Consider the following 21,817-nt stretch of genomic DNA (forward strand, 5'->3'; position numbering starts at 1 on the left):
AGTACGCTTCTTAAGGATCTTAATTGGGAAAATGGCTCTCCTATTGTCTGGGTTCACTTGTTTTTCTTTTTCTCTCTTGATTTAGGGAAGCCCTTCTTGTGATCCAGTGGAACCTAAGAGTTTTCATGGCTGTGAAGACTTGGCCCTGGATGAGACTCTTCTTCAAGATCAAGCCTCTAGTTAAATCTGCTGGAATGGGAGAGGAGATAGCTGCTCTGAAGGAAGAGTGTGTGCAACTGCAAAAGACCCTGGAGAACTCGGAATCTCAGAGGGAAGAACTGAAAGCCAAACAGTTTTCCTTCGTCAGGGAAAAGAATGACCTGCTTCTTCAGCTGCAGGCTGTGAGTGGCTCCATCATTTGTTCTCCACATCAAGTTTTTAATTAGAGTCCCTTGTTCTGCAGGCAGTGTTCACTTGAGAAAAATGAGGCATGTGCTTTTCAAATACTATAGCATTTCAGCAGACACAATGGAAACACTTAAGGAGACACCCTGTTTTCAAGTGAGCTGATTTCATTGGCAGGATGTCTTTGAAAAGGGGACAAACTCTTAGATGGGTTTTAAGTATACAAAAGCACCACAGTCTATCATGGGAACCAAGGAGCTCTGGGTCTTAATTTAAATTTTGTGTGATCCATTAGCAAATCAAAAGACAGGATTTAGTAGATTCTGAGAAAAACTTTACTGAAATCTTCAGGATTATTGCAGTTTGCTTCTAGTTGTTTTCCTGATTTTGGTTTCTCTACTTCCCCTACCGCAGTCCAAATCAACTTCATTAATCAGTTCAATTCTTAAAAGAGCAGCTCTCAACATTGGCTTTGCCTCAAACTTATTGGTGAAGCATTAAAAAAATAGAAAGATGTCTAGACCCCACTGTCAGATATTTTGATTAAGCAGGCCCTACGTGGGTTCAAATAATCTATATGGGTGATTCTGATATCCAGTTAGGATTGAGAACCATTGTCTTAAACAAACATTGTGTTGCTTCTCTGATGAATAAGTTTCAGATCCTGCAATATGTGCATTACAGATTCCAAACCCTTGGCCTTGGCATCTGAGCCCCCATCTCCACTCTGATACTCGTGTGCCGTTACTCACTCCCTTTCACATTCCTCCTCTCTAGGCACCAGGACTGCTATTATCCCTAAACACCCCAAAGGCAGTGATGAGGTTTTCTCCACTGTTATTATATTCTCCATCCCACTTAGCACAGTGCTAAGCTAAAAAAATACTGGGTTCTAATACAACTATATACAATTTATACAATACAATTATAGAACATTTTTTCCTGATTTTTGAACTTACAGAAAACAGAAAATTTAATAATTTTAGACTGATCCAAGTTACTCTTTTCTTTGGTCTTATGCTATTCATCAGTTTTCCAAGAGGCCACTTTTTGTAGAAGAATTTCATCCAGACCTGTATTTCTTTCTTTCTTTTTCTTTTTTCTTTTTTTTTTTAAAGATTTTATTTATTTATTTGACAGAGAGATAGCGAGTGAGCACAAGCAAGGGGAGTGGCAGAGGGAGAGGGAGAAACAAGCGCCCTATTCAGCAGGGAGCCCAATGTAAGGGCTCGATCCTGGGACCCTAGGATCATGACCTGAACTGAAGACAGATGCTTAACCAACTGAGCCACCCAGGGACCTCCAGACCCATTTTTCTGATACATATTTAACATAACATTGGTTCTAAAATTTCAGTGTATTTCAGCCTGACCTGGGTCACACTTGTTTGAAATACAAATTCCTGGGCCTCACTCCAAATCTACTTTAAATTCATACTGTGAAAATCACCATTGGCAATACCATGTTTTGTGTGGCTTGGGGGAGAAGCAGCTTCAGATGAGACCTGACCTCCCAGTTTTCATCATTCTTCCTGTCAACAGAGAGAATGGCCAGTGCTACCTAGGCTGACATGGGAGATAGAAATGGACTCAAAGCATGCAGGGGGTGGCAGGTAAAAGCCTGGGATACACAATAAGGGATCAGCATGGGGAACACGGGAAACCCATGGGAAGCCTATGGGGGCAAACTCAGGTAGGCTGAGATGAGTTCAAATTGTAACTGAGATTTTAAAAGTTGACAGAGCTATGACATATTTTATTATTTATTTTTAAGGGACACAGCTGAACACAGCAGGGATCAAGGAAACAAATATTCTTTTCAAATCTTTCATTTATTCAAAATACCAGCAGAACTGCGTGAATGAACCCGTTCTAATTAACATTATTAACTACCATCGGGGAAGGGATATATTCCCACTGTTAACCTACCACACCATTGCTCAGCTGGCCCCCAAATCCTGCTGTCATGTTTAATGAAGGGATCAATGATGGTCGATTGGACTGTCTTCTTCATTCAGTGATGGTGACAGGTCCAGTACACAGACTGAATGGAATAGGGCGAATAAGCATTCTGCTTGTCAACCTGGTGTGAACTAAGATCAAATGTTCCCATTATTTCCCAAACATTGAAAGCTTCTCTGATCTGCATGGACCCCTCCTGCTTTGACGTTCTTGTTTGTTTTAATTTATCCCTTTTCTTTTGGTCCTCAGTGATGTTAGAGATTTACTATTCTGTGCTTTCCCCATCTGTGCCTTTTTGAGCCCCATTTGTTGGGCAGATGGCCATCCTTAAAAGTTAGCCAGAAATCAATGGCCTAGAATTTGGCCTTTTTCTTCTATTTTTTCCTCAAATTTTTATTTAAATTCTAGTGAAGATATAGTGTAATATTGGTCTCAAGAACAGAATTTAGTGCTTTATCAGTTACATGTAACACCCACTACTCAACACAACTAGTGCCTTCCTTAATACCCATCACCCATCTAGCCCATCCCCATCCACATCCCTCCAGTAACCCTCAGTTGTTCTCATTGTTTAGAGTCTTTTATGGTTTGCTTCCCTCTCTCCTTTTTTTTTCCTCTATATTCATCTATTTTGCTTCTAAAATTCCACATATGAGTGAAATCATATGGTTTTTATCATTCTCTGACTTATTTCACTTAACATTAAACTCTCTAGCTCCATCCATGTAATTGCAAATGGCAAGATTCCTTTTGATGGCTGAGTAGTATTCCATTATATACATACACACTGCATCTTCTTTATGCATTCATCAGTCGATGGATATTTGAGTCCTTTCCATAATTTGGCTATTGTTAATAATGCTGATATAAACATCAGGGTACATGTGCTCCTTCAAATCTATATTTTTGTATCCTTTTTGTAAATACCTAGTAGTGCAATTGTAATAGTGTAAATTGCTAGTAGTGCAATTGCTGGATTGTAGGGTAGTTCTATTTTTAACTCTTTGGGCGGAAAATTCCATGCTGTTTTTCAGAGTGGCTGCACCACTTTGCATTGCCAAACAACTTAAGCCAGGTAAATAGTTAATAAATTGCTGGGGGCACCTGGCTGGCTCAGTTGGTTGAGTGGTCAGCTCTTGATTTGGGCTCAGATCATGATCTCAGGGTCCTAGGATTGAGCCCTGCATCTGTCTCTGTGCTCGATGGAGAGTCTGCTTGAAGATTCTTTATCTCTTTCTCTCTCCCTCTGCTCCTCCCCCCACTTGCACACTCTCTTTTTCTCTCAACTAAATAAATAAATCTTTTTGAAAAAATAAATTTCCCAGAGGACCATTGCAAAGGATGGGTGAAGAGGTCGAGAGTTGGAAGCCGGAGATGCAAGTGAAGTTATGTTGCAGTGAGACCTACAGTAATTAAAAACTTGCTCACAAGGAAGAAGTTTTATTTAGTCTCTCACAAACACATTAGAGAGGTTCAAAGTTACAAAACATGTTTTATAGCAAAAAGGCAAATGACCTCTTCATTTTTTACTTGACCTATAACACAGGGACTGTGGATCAATCAATGGAGACTTGGAGGTAAGACATTTGAAAGGACGATAGGAAAGACTATTTTACATTCGGTGTTTAATTTGTGGAACTCACCACTGGCAGAATCACTGAGCAAAAGATTTTCATTGGAAATAATAGTGGACTCTAGTTAATAACTTGCAAGTGAAATGTATAAATTCTAAATTCAACCTGTAAATAAAAGATACACAATTCTATTTGTTGAAGGTATATTAAACAAGTGCACCAGGGCACTTATAATAGTATTATGAATATTATAGTGTCTGAGGGGGCACTGCTTTCTTTCTCAAAAGACTTTATTCTGGGCAAGGCATCAACCTCAAACTCTTTGCCATGTGGAGGCTTCCAGAAGCTGTGAATTAAGCAGTAAGCCACTGATTTTTGGAGGCATGTTAGCTGCTTTAAGCCACCAGGATTCTATTAAGTGCTTTAGAAGAGGTAATCTAATCTACTGAATGGCCCGAAAGATCAAAAGCACCTCCTAGCACAAGTAACTCCTCCACTTCTCAACAATAGGATCAGGGAACTGGGAATTTTATTTCACCTGCTGAGGAAAGGCGGGTGAAAAGTGCTGGTCACAGGGCAGGCAATTATCTCTTTGCTGTGCGTTAAACAGCGTTTTCGTCTAGCTGATAAATTATTTCCAGCTTTTGGCAACAATTTTCTCCTCATCATGGCAGGAGCAAGAGACCCTGGCAAATGTTGAAGAGCAGTGTGAGTCGCTGATTAAATCCAAGATCCAGCTGGAGGCCAGAGTGAAGGTGCTGTCTGCGCGGGTGGAGGAAGAAGAGGAGATAAATTCCGAGCTGACTGCCAGGGGGCGAAAGCTCGAAGATGAATGTTCCGAGTTGAAGAAAGAAATTGATGACCTGGAAACAATGTTGGTGAAGTCACAGAAGGAGAAGCGTGCTACACAGCACAAGGTACTTTTTTGATAATGTCAGGGAGACCTGGATGCCCGAATCCCACCCCCCATCAGGTTCTGGTACCAGGCTTGCTGGGCTCACATGGAGGAACCGGTGGCCTGAACTTGACAGCAGTCCCAGTCGAAACCGGCATAAAACGAGGGGTCCAGTGAATTGTGGTGTCCCGATTCAAATTTCCAATTCAAATTTCCGGAATTCCGCTTTATTTTCCAAATGAAAGATCTTCACTTGTTTCCGTCTTATGACATCTGAACTCTAATAGAGCAGCATGATTTCATCGGGCCTCTGAGTAGCCTTTTTTGGAAGGAGAGCGAACATGATGGGGTTTACTGAAAGGTGATTTGGGATGTGTCTGAACCCCCACCTCTGTCATTAATTTAAAGTTCGACCTTGAAGATGTCATGTTAATTCCAGCGAAGGATTTTGACATTCTGTTCATTTCAGTTGAGGGTTTTTACGGGTGCTCTGTGTATGGATTGAAACTAGCTGAGGAGTCTGTTTCCAACCTCTGATAAACAAATGGTCTCTGGAATGACACTGTAATTTTGGCAGACAATTAAATAGCCATTCTTGTGCCATTGGTTCCCTTTCATAAAAAGCATGTGGGCCTGATAGAGCCAGCTTCCATTTTTGCATATTTGAACAGCTGGAGCTCTTCTTCCGTTGCCACTCTCAGGATCTGAGACACAACAAGATTGCTGCGTGCCCCCTGAGCACTCAGAAAATTACCTTGAGTCATGTTCTTGCTGTATAATCATACGACGCTCGGAAACCTGGCCGTCGAATGAGGAACCTGATACTTGCTTAGCCAGAATACCCCCTACCCTAAGTCCGTGTGTGTACTGGAAAAGAGACAAGACGGCCGTAGCAGTTGCCCACCCTCTCAGCGGAAACGCTAATGCTGCTGTCACCATCGTCTTCCCACAGGTCAAGAGCCTGACTGAGGAAGTGGAGTCTCTAAATGAGGAGATCAGCAAACTGAACAGAGTGGCCAAGGTCATGCAGGAGGCCCATCAGCAGACGCTGGCTGACCTGGTCACAGAGGAGGAGAAACTCAGCAGCCTGAGCACAGCCAAGTTGAAATTGGAACGGCAAGTAGATGAGGTAGGAAGTGTTGTATCTCGCTAGTTAGCCGTCTCCATGTATACAAGCCTCTGATTTTTACTTAATTTATCTTGACAGTTTGGGGAAAACTTAGTAGCGTGACTTGTATCTTTAATATTTAGAACAGAGGTTTATTTGTTCCTTGATAAAACTGAACCACTCCAATATAAGAGAATTCCCAGCATGTAACCTGTCAGTTTTTAAATGCAACCTTCCTACAACCCTGGGCAGTGGGAGGAGAACATTCAGAGGATTTGTAGGGTTATCCCTGTAAGTGACAGACTTTTCCCCATAGCTCCTCGAGAACCTGGTGTTTTGCCCAACAGGTAGGCTGGTTCTCACTTTGACACGAGTGCTGAAAGATTAGTTTAAGGCCCGGTGTGTTTCCAGCGACATGCTGAGGTTCATTTAGAATTGAAAGATATGTAAATCACGAGCCGTGTTCAACCTATGCTTTGGGAAAACGCTTGTAAGATTCTAAAGATGGTGTCCCTGTTCTGCCTCCAAACACCCTGTGGCATAAAGATGTTTCAAACCACTCTTCATGGTCGCGTCACCATTCTTTCTTCCCCTTCCCAGCTGGCAGAGCAGAGGCATTCACTCTCTTATTAGTTCCAAAAGCTTGGCCTTTATAAAATTGCTGACAGAGGTGGTCTGGTTTTTTATTTGAATTATTTGCTTCTTTTTCCTCATGCCTTTCTATCGGTTTCCTCTATTACCTGTTAGTTGTCTCAATTCTCTTTCTATTTCCACTGATTGTGTGTCTCACAAAGCCGCAATATGAGGATTTACTGTGTGTGTGTGTGTTCTTTCTCTCGCTCTTGCTCTCTCGCTCTTTCGCACTCTCTCTCTCTCTCTCACACACACACACACACACACTCACTTGTTCTCTCCTGGAGTTCATCTACTTTCAGGTTTTTAACATAATCCTTCCAGAAATCCTCCCTCCTCCTATTTGAACTTCATATATTTTGCTGGTTACAGGAAATAGCTCCTATTGCTGAAAAGTAACCATTTCAATATATCCATGAACAAATAGCCATATTGTGACTGTTATCTAGCTTCCTGCCAAACCAGCCCCGGTATTGTTGACAGTGCTAATCCAGCAAAACTGGAATGTTCTGAGCCCCTGGTGTGGTACCCGAATATGACATGATGTTTGACGTAATGTTATGGACTAGAAGATGGAACCAGGACAGATGCCTCATATTTATAGGTGATTGTGTAGAGACAGATCTGCTTGGTGTTGCTCCAGGGAGCTGAGCTTAGACTCATGGGAAGAATTTAGAAAGAATATTTTGGCTTCCTCTGAAGAAGCACTCCTGAGTAAATGGACTTATCCACCCATGAAATGAGCTGCCGTGTCAAGTGGGCTTCCCATCAGGGAGGAACAATCAAATAAGCGCTCCCTGGTTATTTATTATTGGCTCCTTTCTGAGGACAGAGCTTCTGTTCCTTAATCTCCAAAGTTGTCTTTCATCACTGTAATTTCTAGATTTTTCGTTGTCTTACTGATGCATGCAATTTTTATTTTAAAATATCTACACAGCTGGGCACCATTTACATAATCTGTGCTTTGTATTTTTCTTTCTTTTTCCAGAAGGTAAGTGTTCATGAACACATCTAGTGAAGTATAAACTTTACCAATTTATTTGGTTAAATAACGCCTCCTTTTGTCAGCTTGAGGGTGCCCTAGAGCAGGAGAGGAGAGCAAGAATGAACTGTGAGAGGGAAAAGAGCAAACTGGAGGGCGATTTTAAGCTGCAGCACGTGAGTATGGAGCACCTGGAGAGCGGCCAACTGCAGCTGGCAGAGAAGCTGAGCGAGTAAGCCACCTTCTGTTGACGCAACATCTGGGAAGGCCTTGTCTTGGGAGGAACAGCTCTCTCATGTCATTGACCCTTGTGACTCCAGGGTCAGATGTCGTAAGATTTGAAGGGGAAGATAACAAGCCTAGGAGATGATTTTTTTCTTTTTCTTTTCTTTCTTTCTTTCTTTCTTTCTTTTTTTTTTTTTTTTTTGCTGGACTTTATTATTTTGTTGTAAAAAGAGAGCAAATGCATAATCATGAAGAATGTGATTGAGAAGGTGTCTGCGTAGCAGGTGGGAAATAATGGTGTAAGGCATGTGAGATGTGAATTATTGAAATTTGAGGTTACAAGTCCAAAAATTTAAAGGGCTCACTTCTTTTACCTATGATGAGACCAACGGCATAAAAAGCAAATAATAATGATAATAATAATAATAATAATAAAACAGAAGCCAATAAAACAAAACAAAACAAAGCCCTAATGTGAAGTTCAATATAGGCCTCTGATCACTTTAAAAAAGTTGGCCAGATATAACTTCATTGTTACTTATATAGCTTTTCTATCAAGTAATTTACCATAGAAATATTAAATCTTAAAATTTAAAGCAAAACATAACAATGAGAATTAGGGGAACTTTCGACTCCCACGATCTCTGGGCACGATGCCCCCCTCAGTTTAGTGTCACTGCTCAGGGAAATGGACTTTCTCTCTTGTCTCTTGTCTCTTCCCCTGCTTAGCTAGACTTAATTCTAACCATTAGGGATTTTCAAGGTATTGGGAATAGATCAGATAAAAGGGGGAAGCAGTGAGACCCAAAAGAAAGGCAGGGCCAGGATAAAGCTGGGAGCACATTGATCCCTGGGTTTACAGGGAAGAAGAGAAGAGAGTCAAGTGAGAAGCTCTAAGTTTCTGGTTTTTCCGTCTGTGTGTTTCAGGTGCTATGACACGTGCTCATGTTCAGGATTTAATATTCTAAGAAGATACTGGACTTGATAGGTGTTTGAAAAAGAAGAAATAAGTCATTCTATCTGTGTGTGGAATGTAGAAACCATGATAGAGGTCCCTGAGCATTCAATTTTAAGATGATGTTTCAGCTCAGCAAAGTGAAAATGATGCTTGTAGGCCCTAAGTCAAAGAGCTCTGGCATTGTAGAAATCCATGTGTTTAGAAAGGTACAACCTTAACTATAAAACTATTCCTCTAAATGGACCTATTATCTATAAAAACTTGATGTGTGATAAAAGTGGCATTTCTAATTAGTGATGACTGGATAGAGTATTTAATAAATGGTGCTGAGATTATTAGCTATTTATTTTCTGAGATGAAAGTTAAATTTCTACCTTGCACTATTTCCACATGCAAAATCCAGTTGCATTAAAGAATTAAATGTGAAAACAAGGCTATGAGGCTGCTAGACTATGCAACATTATCACAATAGCTAAGATACAGAAGCAACCTAACTGCCCACTGATGGATAAATGGATAAAGAAAATGTGGCATATACATATAATGGAATATTATTCAGCCTTTAAAAAGAAGGGGACACCACGGATGAACCGGGAGGATACTATGCTAAGTGAAATAGGGAATCATAGAAGAACAAATACTTCATGATCCATTTATCTGAGGCACCTAAAATCGTCAAGCTTGTAGAAACATAATAGAATGGTGAGTGTTAGGGGCTGGAGGGAGTGGAAAATAGGGATATTATTTAACAGGTATGAAGTTTCAGTTATGCAAGATGACTGAGTTCTAGAAATCTGCTGTACAACAATGTGCTTATAGTTAGCATTGCTGTATCGCACACTTAAATACTTGTGAAGAGGGTAGATCTCATGTTAAATGTTCTTACCACAATGAAGACGACAAAAGTGATTTGAAGACAACATAGGTGATAAGTCTTGAGGAAAATGGCAGGTTACATTTTCTTGAATAAGTGGCAAAGGCAAAGGCAGAAAAAGAGTATTTTGATATATCCAATGATACATATTTAAATACTTAAACATTTATGGCAAAATCCAACACAAACAAAATCAGAACAAGTTATATAACATGGGAGAAATATTTACAGCAGAAATCAGAAAATAAATAAGACTACTAAAAGGAAATCTCTAGTTCAATAATTATGTGAACAGCCTAGCAGACGAATGATTGAAGGATACCACCAGGCAGTTCATTTGGCTTATTGGTCATTTTTGAATCTAGTAGTTGACAAGGTGCTGCCTCAGTGTTAAACAAGGGCGTTAAAAAGAAAGTCATTCTACCACAGAACACCATGCCAAAAACAAATGATGTACTGTACGGTGATTAACATGACATAGTAAAAAAAAATAGCAAAAAAAAAAAAAAAAAAACCCAGAAAGTCATTCTAATCTCTCTCAGACTAGGAAAAATTTAGAAGTATGCTACTATTAAGTATGAATGTGGAATAATCTCACACTGCTATTGCAGGGCAAAGGGGTGTGTTACTTTTTTTTTTTTTTTAAGAAAAAGGAATGTCTTTTATTTTTTCATTTATTTGGGTTCCATATTTTTAAGCACACACTTGCACTTGATCCAGTGATTCCCTGCTCTGTATCCACTCTAAGGAAACACTTACATGTGCACAAGGGGGCATGGATATGAACAGTGTTATCTACAAAATGAAAATATCGGGGAAAACGTAAGGGCTTATTAATAGGGAAATGGATAAATGACAGCATGTCTCAATCATGGAACAGTATGTCATGGTTAATTTTTAAATGAAATCATTTATGTGTGGGCCAACATGGAAAAACCTCCAATTAGTAATTGGGTTTAAAGTAAGTTATGGAACTATAAATATAAATGTATCATATTGTACTTTTCACAGTAAAGAAAATGAAACTCGTTCTACCAATATATAAACACAAACATATGCCAATACTTAGAAAAATGTCTGGAAGGACTCACACCAAACTGATAATGGTGTTTACCTCTAGAGGAGGAAGAAAGATTGGGTGTGATAGCCAAGGAGATTTCAGATATAGATATAATAGTTGAATTTTTACAATGAGAATGAATTCATATGTCATTACTATAATTTTAAATATGATTTTTAAAAATATTTAAGCTAAATGTTATCACTCTAAACAATTCCATTTGATACATTTTTCCCTAACAGGAAAGAACTAGAAATGAATCAGATGAATTTAAAGGTGGAGAAGGAGAAAGGTCTGGTGGCTCAGCTTCAGATCACGGTTAAGGAGCTCCAGGTAATCATTTGTCAGATACCTTTGTATCTGTGGCTATATATAGATTTATGGGTGGTAATTGGTACTTCAGTAACAAATGCTTTGCCAGGATATCCATACCTTCAGCCAACTATGGACAGAAGCAGAAAAGAGCAGTGGTTAAGAAGGTAAACTGTGGCATTCGCCAGCTGGCTGACTCAGGAAAAGTACCCTTGAAGCTTAAATTTTCTTTTCATAATAAAAACATAGATAATTTGTTGCATATTTACAGTGAACCAAACATTGTGCTAAAATCCTAGACATTTATTTTTTTCAATTATTAATCTTCCTGACAACGTTTGATCTAATATTATTAACAGCAACAGTTCTTTTAAGTGGTAAGCATAAAGCCTGATTCATGGTAAGCATTCAGTGTTAGCAATTTAATTTTTTATAATGATTAGCCTTTGTGATTAGAAGGCAATTTTATTTCTGTGCTGAAAATCTGTTTTATATCTACCTGGAGTCTCAACACATTATTTGATAATGGGAAGCTTTTATAAGTTTTAGACTACATAGTTGTTTCATACTATTTGACCATGTTACAGAGTAATAGAGGTATGTATGGACATAGGCATGTACCTACACACATGTATAGATAACTCCTTATATATGCCGAATGCATATACATCTGTATGATAGATGTTTTTCCTTTGGAGCTAAATATTTATCTCAGTAATGTAGCCATTACTCAAATAATTTTGAGCCTCTTTCTGATAATTATTTTCTGAGACCTTTTTCAACCAAATAAGGAATTCAGTCTCCCTGATTTATAGGCATGATTTCAAACACAATATTAATCTCCAAGCGATTATCTATCATATTCACCGGGCTTGTCTTCAAATGATACTTGACTTTATCCAAAATAAAAAGACCCAGAAGTTTCAATTTATCCAAAAGACAAATTCTCTTCCCTTGATGATTTAAAACAAAACAAAACAAAGCAAAACCAAAAACAAGCTCTAAAGATTATTTCTGAGGAAATGTTTCAGAAATGTTTGGTTTAATGATAGTATTGTTTGGGACAAAGTTATTGGATCCCAAAATAACTCGTTGGAAGGGGAGCATGTTTACTTGGGTGTGGAAGTCATAAATTTTTTGGCACTTTTTCTGTCATAACTCCTCTACAGATCTGGTAGCCTACATATTGGCATGATCTAGAACCCTGCATTCTCTAGCCATGGTACTCTTATTCAAAGGAAAGGAAAACAAATTCTAAAATAAATTCTGTCCCTTTTCACCCCTATCCTAATGTATGCTTAATTATTAAAGGTGATGTTAATAAACATCAGTGGCTTCCCTGTACTACAATGATGCTGTCAAAATTTGTAGAGCTATTTGCCCTTACACTAAAAAGATTTTGGGCTTGCGGGAAAAAAAAAAAAAAAAGATTTTGGGCTCTGGGGGTTCTTATCACTAATTTCCTTTATCTAGTAATTTTGCCTCTAATGGCATCAGATTACTATTTGTGGTAGCAGTCTCCACTCCTCCACCAATTCTAATATGTTACTTCAGATGTCTGGGACTTGAAATCACCTTGAGACAAAGAAGCCAAGTAACCAAGTATGTCAGAATTGTGTATAAAATTACATTGATGCTGTTTCTTCTGAGTGAGTTGCTTGGACTCAGAGATAGTCATTCTATTCTTCAGATATTTGCCCAAGTTCCCAATAACTGAGTTTGGTAAACTAATTCTAGAGGAGTGAGTTCTTGTATATAAAATTCATCATGTTAGTTTTTATTAAATCTCTTTAAATTTTTTTTTCTTGTTTGATGAAAAATGTTTCCTATTGCTTTAGAAAGTGCTCTTTACTGTGGTTTTCTGTCCATGTATAGAATTTAATGAAGTTGCTCATCACCAAGGACTGGGAGATCTGGAGGAACTGCTCATTTGAATTCTGGTTTTTGTACTGATTTGGGAAAAATAATTTAATTTCTGTGTATTCTATCTTCTTTATAAAATGGGAACCAAGAGTGTTATGTAACTTTTCTTAGTGTTGAGAAAGGTATCAAAATACAGTAAAGCTCTTAATGTAAAATATGCTACAAGTGCCTTGTAAAAGTCAAAATTATTTATTGCCCAGATACAGATACAAGCTTTTAAAAGGGAACTCGAAGTTGAAAGGACCACTCGAGCCAAGGTGGAGAGGGAGAGAGCTGACCTCATCCAAGAATTGGAAGACTTGAATGAGAGGCTGGAGGAGGCAGGAAGCACCAGTTTGGCTCAGCTGGATATAACTAAGAAACAGGAAACAAAATTCCAGAAGCTTCGCCGAGACATGGAAGAGGCTACACTGTACTTCGAGGCAACTTCTGCCACTTTGAAGAAGAGACATGCAGACAGCCTGGCTGAGCTCCAGGGCCGGCTTGACAATTTACAACAGGTCAAGCAGAAATTAGAAAAAGACAAGAGTGACTTGCAGTTAGAAGTGGAAGACCTCTTGATGAATGTTGAGCGGATGACCAGAGCTAAGGTAAACATTCTTAAGTCCACCTTACAGCCTTCAGAACATGAAAGTAGGTGGGAGAGAGGAAAGAAAAGAAAAAATAAATAGATTGGTGACTTGAGGAGTGTGCTAATGGAAGCTATATTTCTTTTGATTGATTAGATCAGGCTTAATCTCAGTGGACGTTATTAAGGTCACATGGCTGACAGTAGCTTCTGGTTTTATTAGAGCTCCAGTCCATGATTCTTATGGGTCTTTCTGGTGATGATATAAATAAGTAGACTGAAAAGTAAGCCACTAGTTAGGTGAGTGGTGTGTCTCTCTTGAAGAATGACATTGAGTTGGAAACACTCCATGGAGGTGCTTCATACACTCTAGTGTTTGTCTCAATGAATGGTGGACACAAAGAGCTTTGCTAACAGGAGAGACCTTTTCCCCCTCATCTTTTCTGACATCTCTGTAACCAGCCAGCACTTAGAAGGAAGTTTCACCACATGTTCTTTCTTCACTGCACCCATTAGTTCATATAGCACAGGCTCTTATATCAAATGACTAGTATCAGTTCACAGGTAATGGCCATCCTACCTTCTGGTATTTGAGAGAAAGCTTAAGTTAATCAGAACAAATACAGACATACAACATTTTATGGAGCTTTGCTTTATTGTGCTTCACAGATAATGTGTTTTTTACAATTGGAGGCTTATGGCAGCCCTAAGTTGAGCAAGTCTATTAGTGCCATTAATCTAACAGCATCATCTTACTCCATGTCTCTGTGCCACAGTTTGGTAATTCGTACAACATTTCAAACTTTTTCATTATATTTATTATGGTGATCTATGATCAGTGATCTTAGATGTTACTGTTGTTTGGGGGCACCAAGAACCATGCCCCATATAAGAAGGCAGACTTAATTGATAAATGTGTGTGTTCTGACTGCTCCACCGACTGACCATTCTCCTACCTGTCTCCCTCTCCTTAGGCCTCTCTATTCCCTGAGACACAACAATATTGAAATGAGGCCAATTAATAACCTTAAAATGCCTTCTGAGTGTTCAAGTGAAAGGAAGAGTTATACATCTGTCATTTGAAATCAAAAGCTTGAAATGATTAATCTTGGTGAGGAAGGCAGGTTGGAAGCAAGGACAGGCTGAAAGCTAGCTAGGCCTCTTGTGCCAAGTGGTTAGCCAACTTGTGGATGCAAAGGAAAAATTCCTGAAGATTAAAAGTGCTACTCCAGTGAGCACATGAGTTATGAGCAAGTGAAAAAGCCTTATTGCTGATAATGAAGAAAGCTTTAGTGGTCTGGATAGGAGATCAAACCATCATTCCCTTAAGCTAAAACCTAATCCAGAGCAAAGGCCTAACTCTCTAATTCTGTGAAGGCTGAGAGAGGTGAGGAAGCTGCAGAAGGTTAGTTGTTGAGGTTTAAGGAAAGAAGCTCTCTCTAATATGAAGTGCCAAGTGAAGAAACAAGTGCCAATGTAGAAATTGAGTCTGGTGATGGAGGGCACGTATTGCATGGAGCACTGGGTGTGGTGATAAACAATGAATCTTGGAACACTGGGGAAAAAAAAAAAAATTGCAGCAAGTTTTCCAGGAGATCTAGCTTAGATAATTCATGAAGATGGTTACACTAAACAGAGAAATTCAATGTAGACAGTCTTCTATTAGAAGAAGAGGCCATCTAGAACTTTCCTAGCTAGAGAGGAGAAGGCAATGCCTGGCTTCAAAGGACAGCCTAATTCTCTTGTTAGGGGATAAAGTTGCAGCTAATGCTCATTCACCATTCTGAAAACCCAAGGACCCACAAGAATTGTGCTAAATCTACTTTGCCTGTGCCATAGAAATGGAAAAGTAAAGCCTGAATAACAGCATATATTTGAAGCCTACTGTTGAGACTTATTGCTTGGAAAAGAAGATTCCTTTCAAAATAGTACTACTCATTGACAATACACCTGGTCACTGAAGAACTCTAATGAAGATATACAATAAGATTCATGTTGTCTTCATGCTTGCTAACAGCCATTCAGCAGCCCATGGATCAAGGAGTCATTTTGACTTTCAAATATCATGATTCAAGAAATACATTTTTTAAGTCTCTAGCTGCCACAGATCCATCAAAATCACTGATGGATCTGGGCAAAGTAAATTGAAAATCTTCTGGAAAGCATTCACCCTTCTAGATTAAGAACATTCTACTTTAAGAACATTCGTGATTTGTAGGAAGAGGTCTAAATATCAGAATTAACAGGAGTTTTGAAGAAGTTGGTTCCAATCCTTCTGGATAACTTTGAGAGTTTAAGACTCCACTGGAGGAAGTAACTGAAGATGTGGTAGAAATAGCAAGATAACTAGAAATTAGAAGTGGAGCCTGAAGATGGTATTGAAGGTCCACAATCTTATGATACAACTTTAACAGGTAAGGAGTTGCTACTTATGGATGAGCAGAGAAGTGGTTTCTTGAGACAGAATCTACTCCTGGTGAAGATGCTGTCAAGACTGTTGAAGTGGCAACAAAGGATTTAGAATATTACATAAACATCGTTGATAAAACAGTAGCAGGGTTTGATAAGATTGACTTCAATTTTGAAGGAAGTTCTACTGTGGGTAAAATGCAATCTAACAGCATCACATGCTACACAGAAATCATTTATGAAAGGAAGAGTCAATTGATGTGTCAAAACTGACTGTTGTCGTGTTTCAAGAAATTGCCACTGCCACCCCAACCTTCAGGAACCACCACCCTGATAAATCAGCAGCCATCAATATTGAGCAAGATCCTCCACCAGCAAAAAGATTATGACTCATAGAAAGCTCAGATGATGGCTAGCATATTTTAGCAATAAACCATTTTAAATTTTGGCATACATTTTTTTAAATATGTAATGCTATTGCACAATTAATAGACTATAGTATAGTGTAAATACAACATTTATGAGCACTAGGAAACCAAAAAATTCACTGACTCACTTTATTGTGATATTACCTTTATTGCATGATTTGACACTGAACCCACAATATCTCCAAGATATGCCTGTAGCCAGAGTCACATTCTCCTTGTGAGCATAATTTGTGAAATTATCTGGAAAAGAGACAAGCCAACAATAAAGCTCAACCTGCAAGGACCATAGCCAGAAAAATGGAACATTTCCTCAGAGAGACTGAGTGAATCCTAAAATATTTAACATTCGTTCCCTTTAAAAACTCGTTCAGTAGAAAGAAACACAACCACCCTGCTTTTCCTTCTCTCTCTTTCTCTCCTCTATCCCTGCCATCCCACCCCCAATTATCTTAGTATGTAAATTTAGTAAGGATTTAAGTCCTCTCTCCTCTATCTCTTCTGTATTCTGCCTTTTATGTGGACTCATCCTTTTTTCTCTCGGCAGTGAAAACATTCTTTCTCCATGCCCTGTAGGCTTCATTTGCTTTCCTCAGCCCAAATGATGCTCTAGAAGTCCTTACTCTTTATAATCTACTGTGCCTCTTGTTTATCCTCAGAAATTCTTCTGTTTCTGCACATCTTAGTAGGAAGTCATAGTCATAAAACTGTTGATAGGTTCATCGTAAATCTGTACTAATTAGATATGAATTTCATACTTTCCAATTTCCTCTAGAATTTCATTGCTGCTCATTCTTTTATTCTTCTAATTCACTGTTTTATTTTAAACAAAATCCTCCCTCAGATTCTAACCCTGACTTTCTAAATCCTTTTCAATAAATGGTAAGACCTAACTGATAAGATCAAGACCCATTCAGTAAAACTTCTCTCTTCACCTTATATTTTTCTTATACTCATCCATTTCTTGCTTTCTTGTCCCAAGGAACAAAATATTTTTCCACATGACCATTATTCACCCATTGCAAAAACAAACCAAAATAAAGAAAGACTCTTCCTCAGATACTAGGAGGAGGAAAGCAAAGTCTATCCATATCTGCCTCTGTCTCCTTGACCAAAGAGTATAGTTCCATTTATCTATTGCTATATAACAAATCATCCCCAAACCTTGCAGCTTGAAACAGCAATTTATTATCAACTCTCCAGTCTCAACTGGAGTCATCTGAAGGTTTATTCATTCTCTGTCTGACTAAACTAACTAAACTGACAACTAACTAAAACGTCTGGGGGCTAGTTGGAAATCTTTCTTGCCATGTGGCTAGCTTGGGTTTCCTCACAGCATGGTAACCATGGAGGACCTGGGCTTCTTATGCAATTTAGGGCATAAGACAAAGTACTACAAGAGACCAAGAAAGAAGCCGCAACAATTCTAATTAGGCAGACTTACAGTGCAGTGCAGTGATTCAGTTATAAGTCACAGGGTAGGGATCTATACAAAGGTGTGAGTACTAGAGGATGTTGGTCATTGGGGGACCATCTTAGGAAGCTGGCTCCCACCAGCAGATATATATGTCTCACTACCTCCTCTATCCTGTAACCCCTGGCCTGGGTTTTATTATCCCTGCTTTTCTTAGAAGTATTCTCTTAAATTGTTCTTTCAAAGATCAGTAAAGCTTCCTTTCCTCAAATTAGTGTGTCTAAAACCAAACTCATCACCTTCTTCTGAATCTGGTGTTTCTTCTGGACATTTCTGTCATTGGCACCCTGTTTCTTCCTATCACCCAGGCTCTAAGGCTGTAAATGATTATTTGTTTCCTCTCTTGTTCTTTGCTTTCCAATCAATTCTTACAGTAAGTCAATTCTTCACTGTCTTACAGTTTTCCGTTCTATTCTCACATGCAGGTAGGACTTCCATTACCTTTTAACCAGACTGTTGAAATGGTTTCCTAAGTTATCTTTTTTGCTTCTAGTTTTTCTTGTGTTCAATCTATCCTATACAGTATCTATATGAATATCTCTAGACATGGCTTTATAGAATCATGTCCCCCTGCCTAACACTGAACTTCAAACTGCTGGTTTTCGAGATACGTTTGTTAGATTACGCCTTTCTGCCCATGGACGCCACCGAGTAAGCATTGTTAAAGTCTCCCCTCCCACTGCCGTCATGTCTAAGTCAGAGTCTCCCAAAGAGCCTGAACAGCGGCGGAAGCTCTTCATCGGAGGTCTGAGCTTTGAAACAACCGATGAGAGTCCGAGGAGCCATTTTGAGCAAGGGGGAACACTTACGGACTGTGTGGTCATGAGAGATCCAAACACCAGGTGCTCCAGAGTCTTTGGGTTTGTCCCATATGCCACTGTGGAGGAGGTGGATGCAGCCATGAATGCAAGGCCACACAAGGTGGATGGAGAGTTGTGGAACCAAAGAGGGCTGTCTCAAGAGAAGATTCTCAAAGACCTGGTGCCCACTTAACTGTGAAAAAGACTTTTGTTGGTGGCATTAAAGAAGACACTGAGGAACATCATCTAAGAGATTATTTCGAACAGTATGGGAAAATCGAAGTGATTGAGATCATGACTGACCGAGGCAGTGGCAAAAAGAGGGGTTTTGCTTTTGTAACATTTGAGGACCATGATTCTGTAGACAAGATTGTCATTCAAAAATACCATACTGTGAATGGCCACAACTGTGAAGTAAGGAAAGCGCTCTCTAAGCAAGAGATGGCTAGTGCTTCATCCAGCCAAAGAGGTCGAAGTGGTTCTGGAAACTTTGGTGGTGGTCGTGGAGGTGGTTTTGGTGGGAATGACAACTTCGGTCGTGGAGGAAACTTCGAGGTCGAGGTGGCTTTGGTGGCAGTCGAGGTGGTGGTGGATATGGTGGCAGTGGGGATGGCTGTAACGGATTTGGTAATGATGGTGGTTATGGAGGAGGCGGCCCTGGTTACTCTGGAGGAAGCAGAGGCTATGGAAGTGGTGGACAGGGTTATGGAAACCCGGGCAGTGGCTATGGCGGGAGTGGGGCTATGACAGCTATAACAACGGAGGAGGCGGAGGCGGCTATGGCGGTGGTAGTGGAAGCAACTTTGGAGGTGGCGGAAGCTATAATGATTTTGGCAATTACAGCAATCAATCCTCAAATTTTGGACCCATGAAAGGAGGCAATTTTGGAGGCAGAAGCTCTGGCCCTTATGTGGTGGAGGCCAATACTTCGCCAAACCACGAAACCAAGGTGGCTATGGTGGTTCCAGCAGCAGCAGTAGCTACGGCAGTGGCAGAAGGTTTTAATTCCTGCCAGGAAACAAAGCTTAGCAGGAGAGGAGAGCCAGAGAAGGGACAGGGAAGCGACAGGTTACAACAGATTTGTGAACTCAGCCAAGCACTGTGGTGGCAGGGCCTCGCTGCTACAAAGAAGACATGTTTTAGACAATACTCATGTGTATGGGCAAAAAAACTCGAGGATTGTATTTGCGACTAATTGTATAACAGGTTATTTTAGTTTCTGTTCCGTGGAAAGTGTAAAGCATTCCAACAAAGGGTTTTAATGTAGATTTTTTTTTTTTTTGCACCCATGCTGTTGATTGCTAAATGTAATAGTCTGATCATGACGCTGAATAAATGTGTCTTTAAAAACAACAACAACAACAAAAAACCCTGCTGGTTTTCAAGGTACCCTTTGGCCTGTGACCAGACACATTCTGCCCTGCCAATTTTAGATCCTATTACTTTTCTTCATGGGCCTTCTATTTCAGCCAAGCTAGAATGTTTGCCTTCCATCAAATATCCTTTTTTCACCAATATGCCTTTTCCAAACTAAGCCCTTTCCCTGGAATGCTCAAGTTCAACTTTCCAAATTAAAACTTTATCTGTTTCAGAATTAGTGTAGCACTTGCAGGATCCCTCGTGTACTACTGCATCATATAGTCTTTGAACTTTGCTTAAATAGAAAACATCTCTAAAGCAGACACTAGGTTTTATTTCACTCATGCTCACTACATGATATGCTCAAGTACTGTATACTCAAGTACTAGCATTAACTTTTACATCTGCCTCTTGGGAATTCTGTGGCTCATAGGTTCAGGGACTATCCAAGGCATCCAGTCATGGCAGAGATGGGCCTTGACGCCCAATCCTGTTTGTGTTGGTGGGTGACCACGTTCCACTGCTGCTGTAAATATTTCTTGGTGGGATAAATTGATTCTGTTCACTCTCATAAGTGTATACATTATGCTGAAATTTTTCTTGAATTGTTTATTTCATCTTTTCCTGAATTATAATCCCAGGAATGCCAATCACTCTGTGGTATAGTGGAAACTGAAGCACTTTCAAAAAGTATATTATGCTGACAGAGAAGCCCAGGGAAATTTAAAAGTTATAAGCGATCTCACAATTATCTTGATTATTTTGAATTCCCATTGGTTCCTGCATTTCTGGGAGACAGCATTTTTAGGCAGCATTTTAAGATTCAGTTTTAAGATGAACGCACATTATTCCATTAACCTCTTCTTTCCTGGTATGAAAATTTAGTGCCTATCCTTTATGTTTAAGTTTGAATTTGTACCTTCAAGTTACAGCCTATTTGAATGATATGTCCTGTTATAGGCTATCTTAGATAACCAATTTCGATGTCTTTTGCAGATCCTGCTTATAAAAAATACATTATAAATCAAAAAGTCTCTGCCAGTGGTTAACACTGTCCATGAAATACCTACCATATGAAGCGATGCCTAAAAGCAGGTGTCTTTTCTGTCTGCCCAGGTGGCTGCCTACTCTGCAGATATACACAGCCCAGCTGGGCTTTACTGCATAGGAGTCTCTTAAAAACTGGGGGTTCTCTGGCTCCTTTGCTTGCCATTTCCACACACCATTGACTAAGTTGTCTTCTAGAGCTCTGTGTTCTTTCACCCTCAGCAAACAGGTGCATAGCATAGAATACTGAGGACCATAAGCAGAAGTGCCATTTCTCACACCTGGATGTGTTCTTCCTGTTCCAGTTAATGGGTCATTTGTTGCTGGAGACAACATAAAATAAAGATGGTTCGCATAGTTATCATATTTTTATCCAGTTTCCTCTAGCGCTCAGGATTCGTGACAGTATGAGTCAACTAGGATGTCAATGTAACATTCCCTTTGTCATTTCTACTTCATATAACAGATACTTAGGAATTTAGTATTTGGCTTTTTTTTTCCCTTGCCTCCACACAGGCCGTTATCAGTGCAAATCCTAATTCCAACATTCCCTAGCTGTTTTAGCTGAATTTGGACAAGGTATTTAGCCTCTCTGACTCTGTTCTATAAATGATAAAACATTTATCATTTATAATGATAAACATTTGTCATTATAAACATATTATAAAATGATAAACATTTTATAAATAACAGAATCAATCTGAACTCTCAAGGGATATTTTGATGAAAAAAATGAGTGTGCCAACTTTGTCAAATTACTTTCAGGAGTGAGAGCAAACTATTCAATATTCAAAATATAATTAGCAGTTTCAGACCATCTACAGACTGTTATATTTATCACTACTCTAGCTTTTTTCCAGTAGCCAGTGGAGAGTGGATATTTGA

The 21,817-nt window shown here is 39.3% G+C and overlaps 1 protein-coding gene across 1 annotated transcript in view; it reads left to right on the top strand.

The window, feature by feature from the left end:
- The window catches only part of MYH15 (myosin heavy chain 15), a 154,133-nt gene that overhangs the window by 68,298 nt on the left and 64,018 nt on the right, over window positions 1–21,817 (top strand). The window contains 6 exon segments of the mRNA XM_046001581.1: window positions 86–341; window positions 4,555–4,797; window positions 5,728–5,904; window positions 7,585–7,730; window positions 10,858–10,948; window positions 13,051–13,440. Coding sequence (XP_045857537.1) covers window positions 86–341; window positions 4,555–4,797; window positions 5,728–5,904; window positions 7,585–7,730; window positions 10,858–10,948; window positions 13,051–13,440 — 1,303 coding nt within the window.

Source organism: Meles meles, chromosome 4 (assembly GCF_922984935.1).
Source record: "Meles meles chromosome 4, mMelMel3.1 paternal haplotype, whole genome shotgun sequence".
NCBI lineage: Eukaryota > Metazoa > Chordata > Mammalia > Carnivora > Mustelidae > Meles > Meles meles.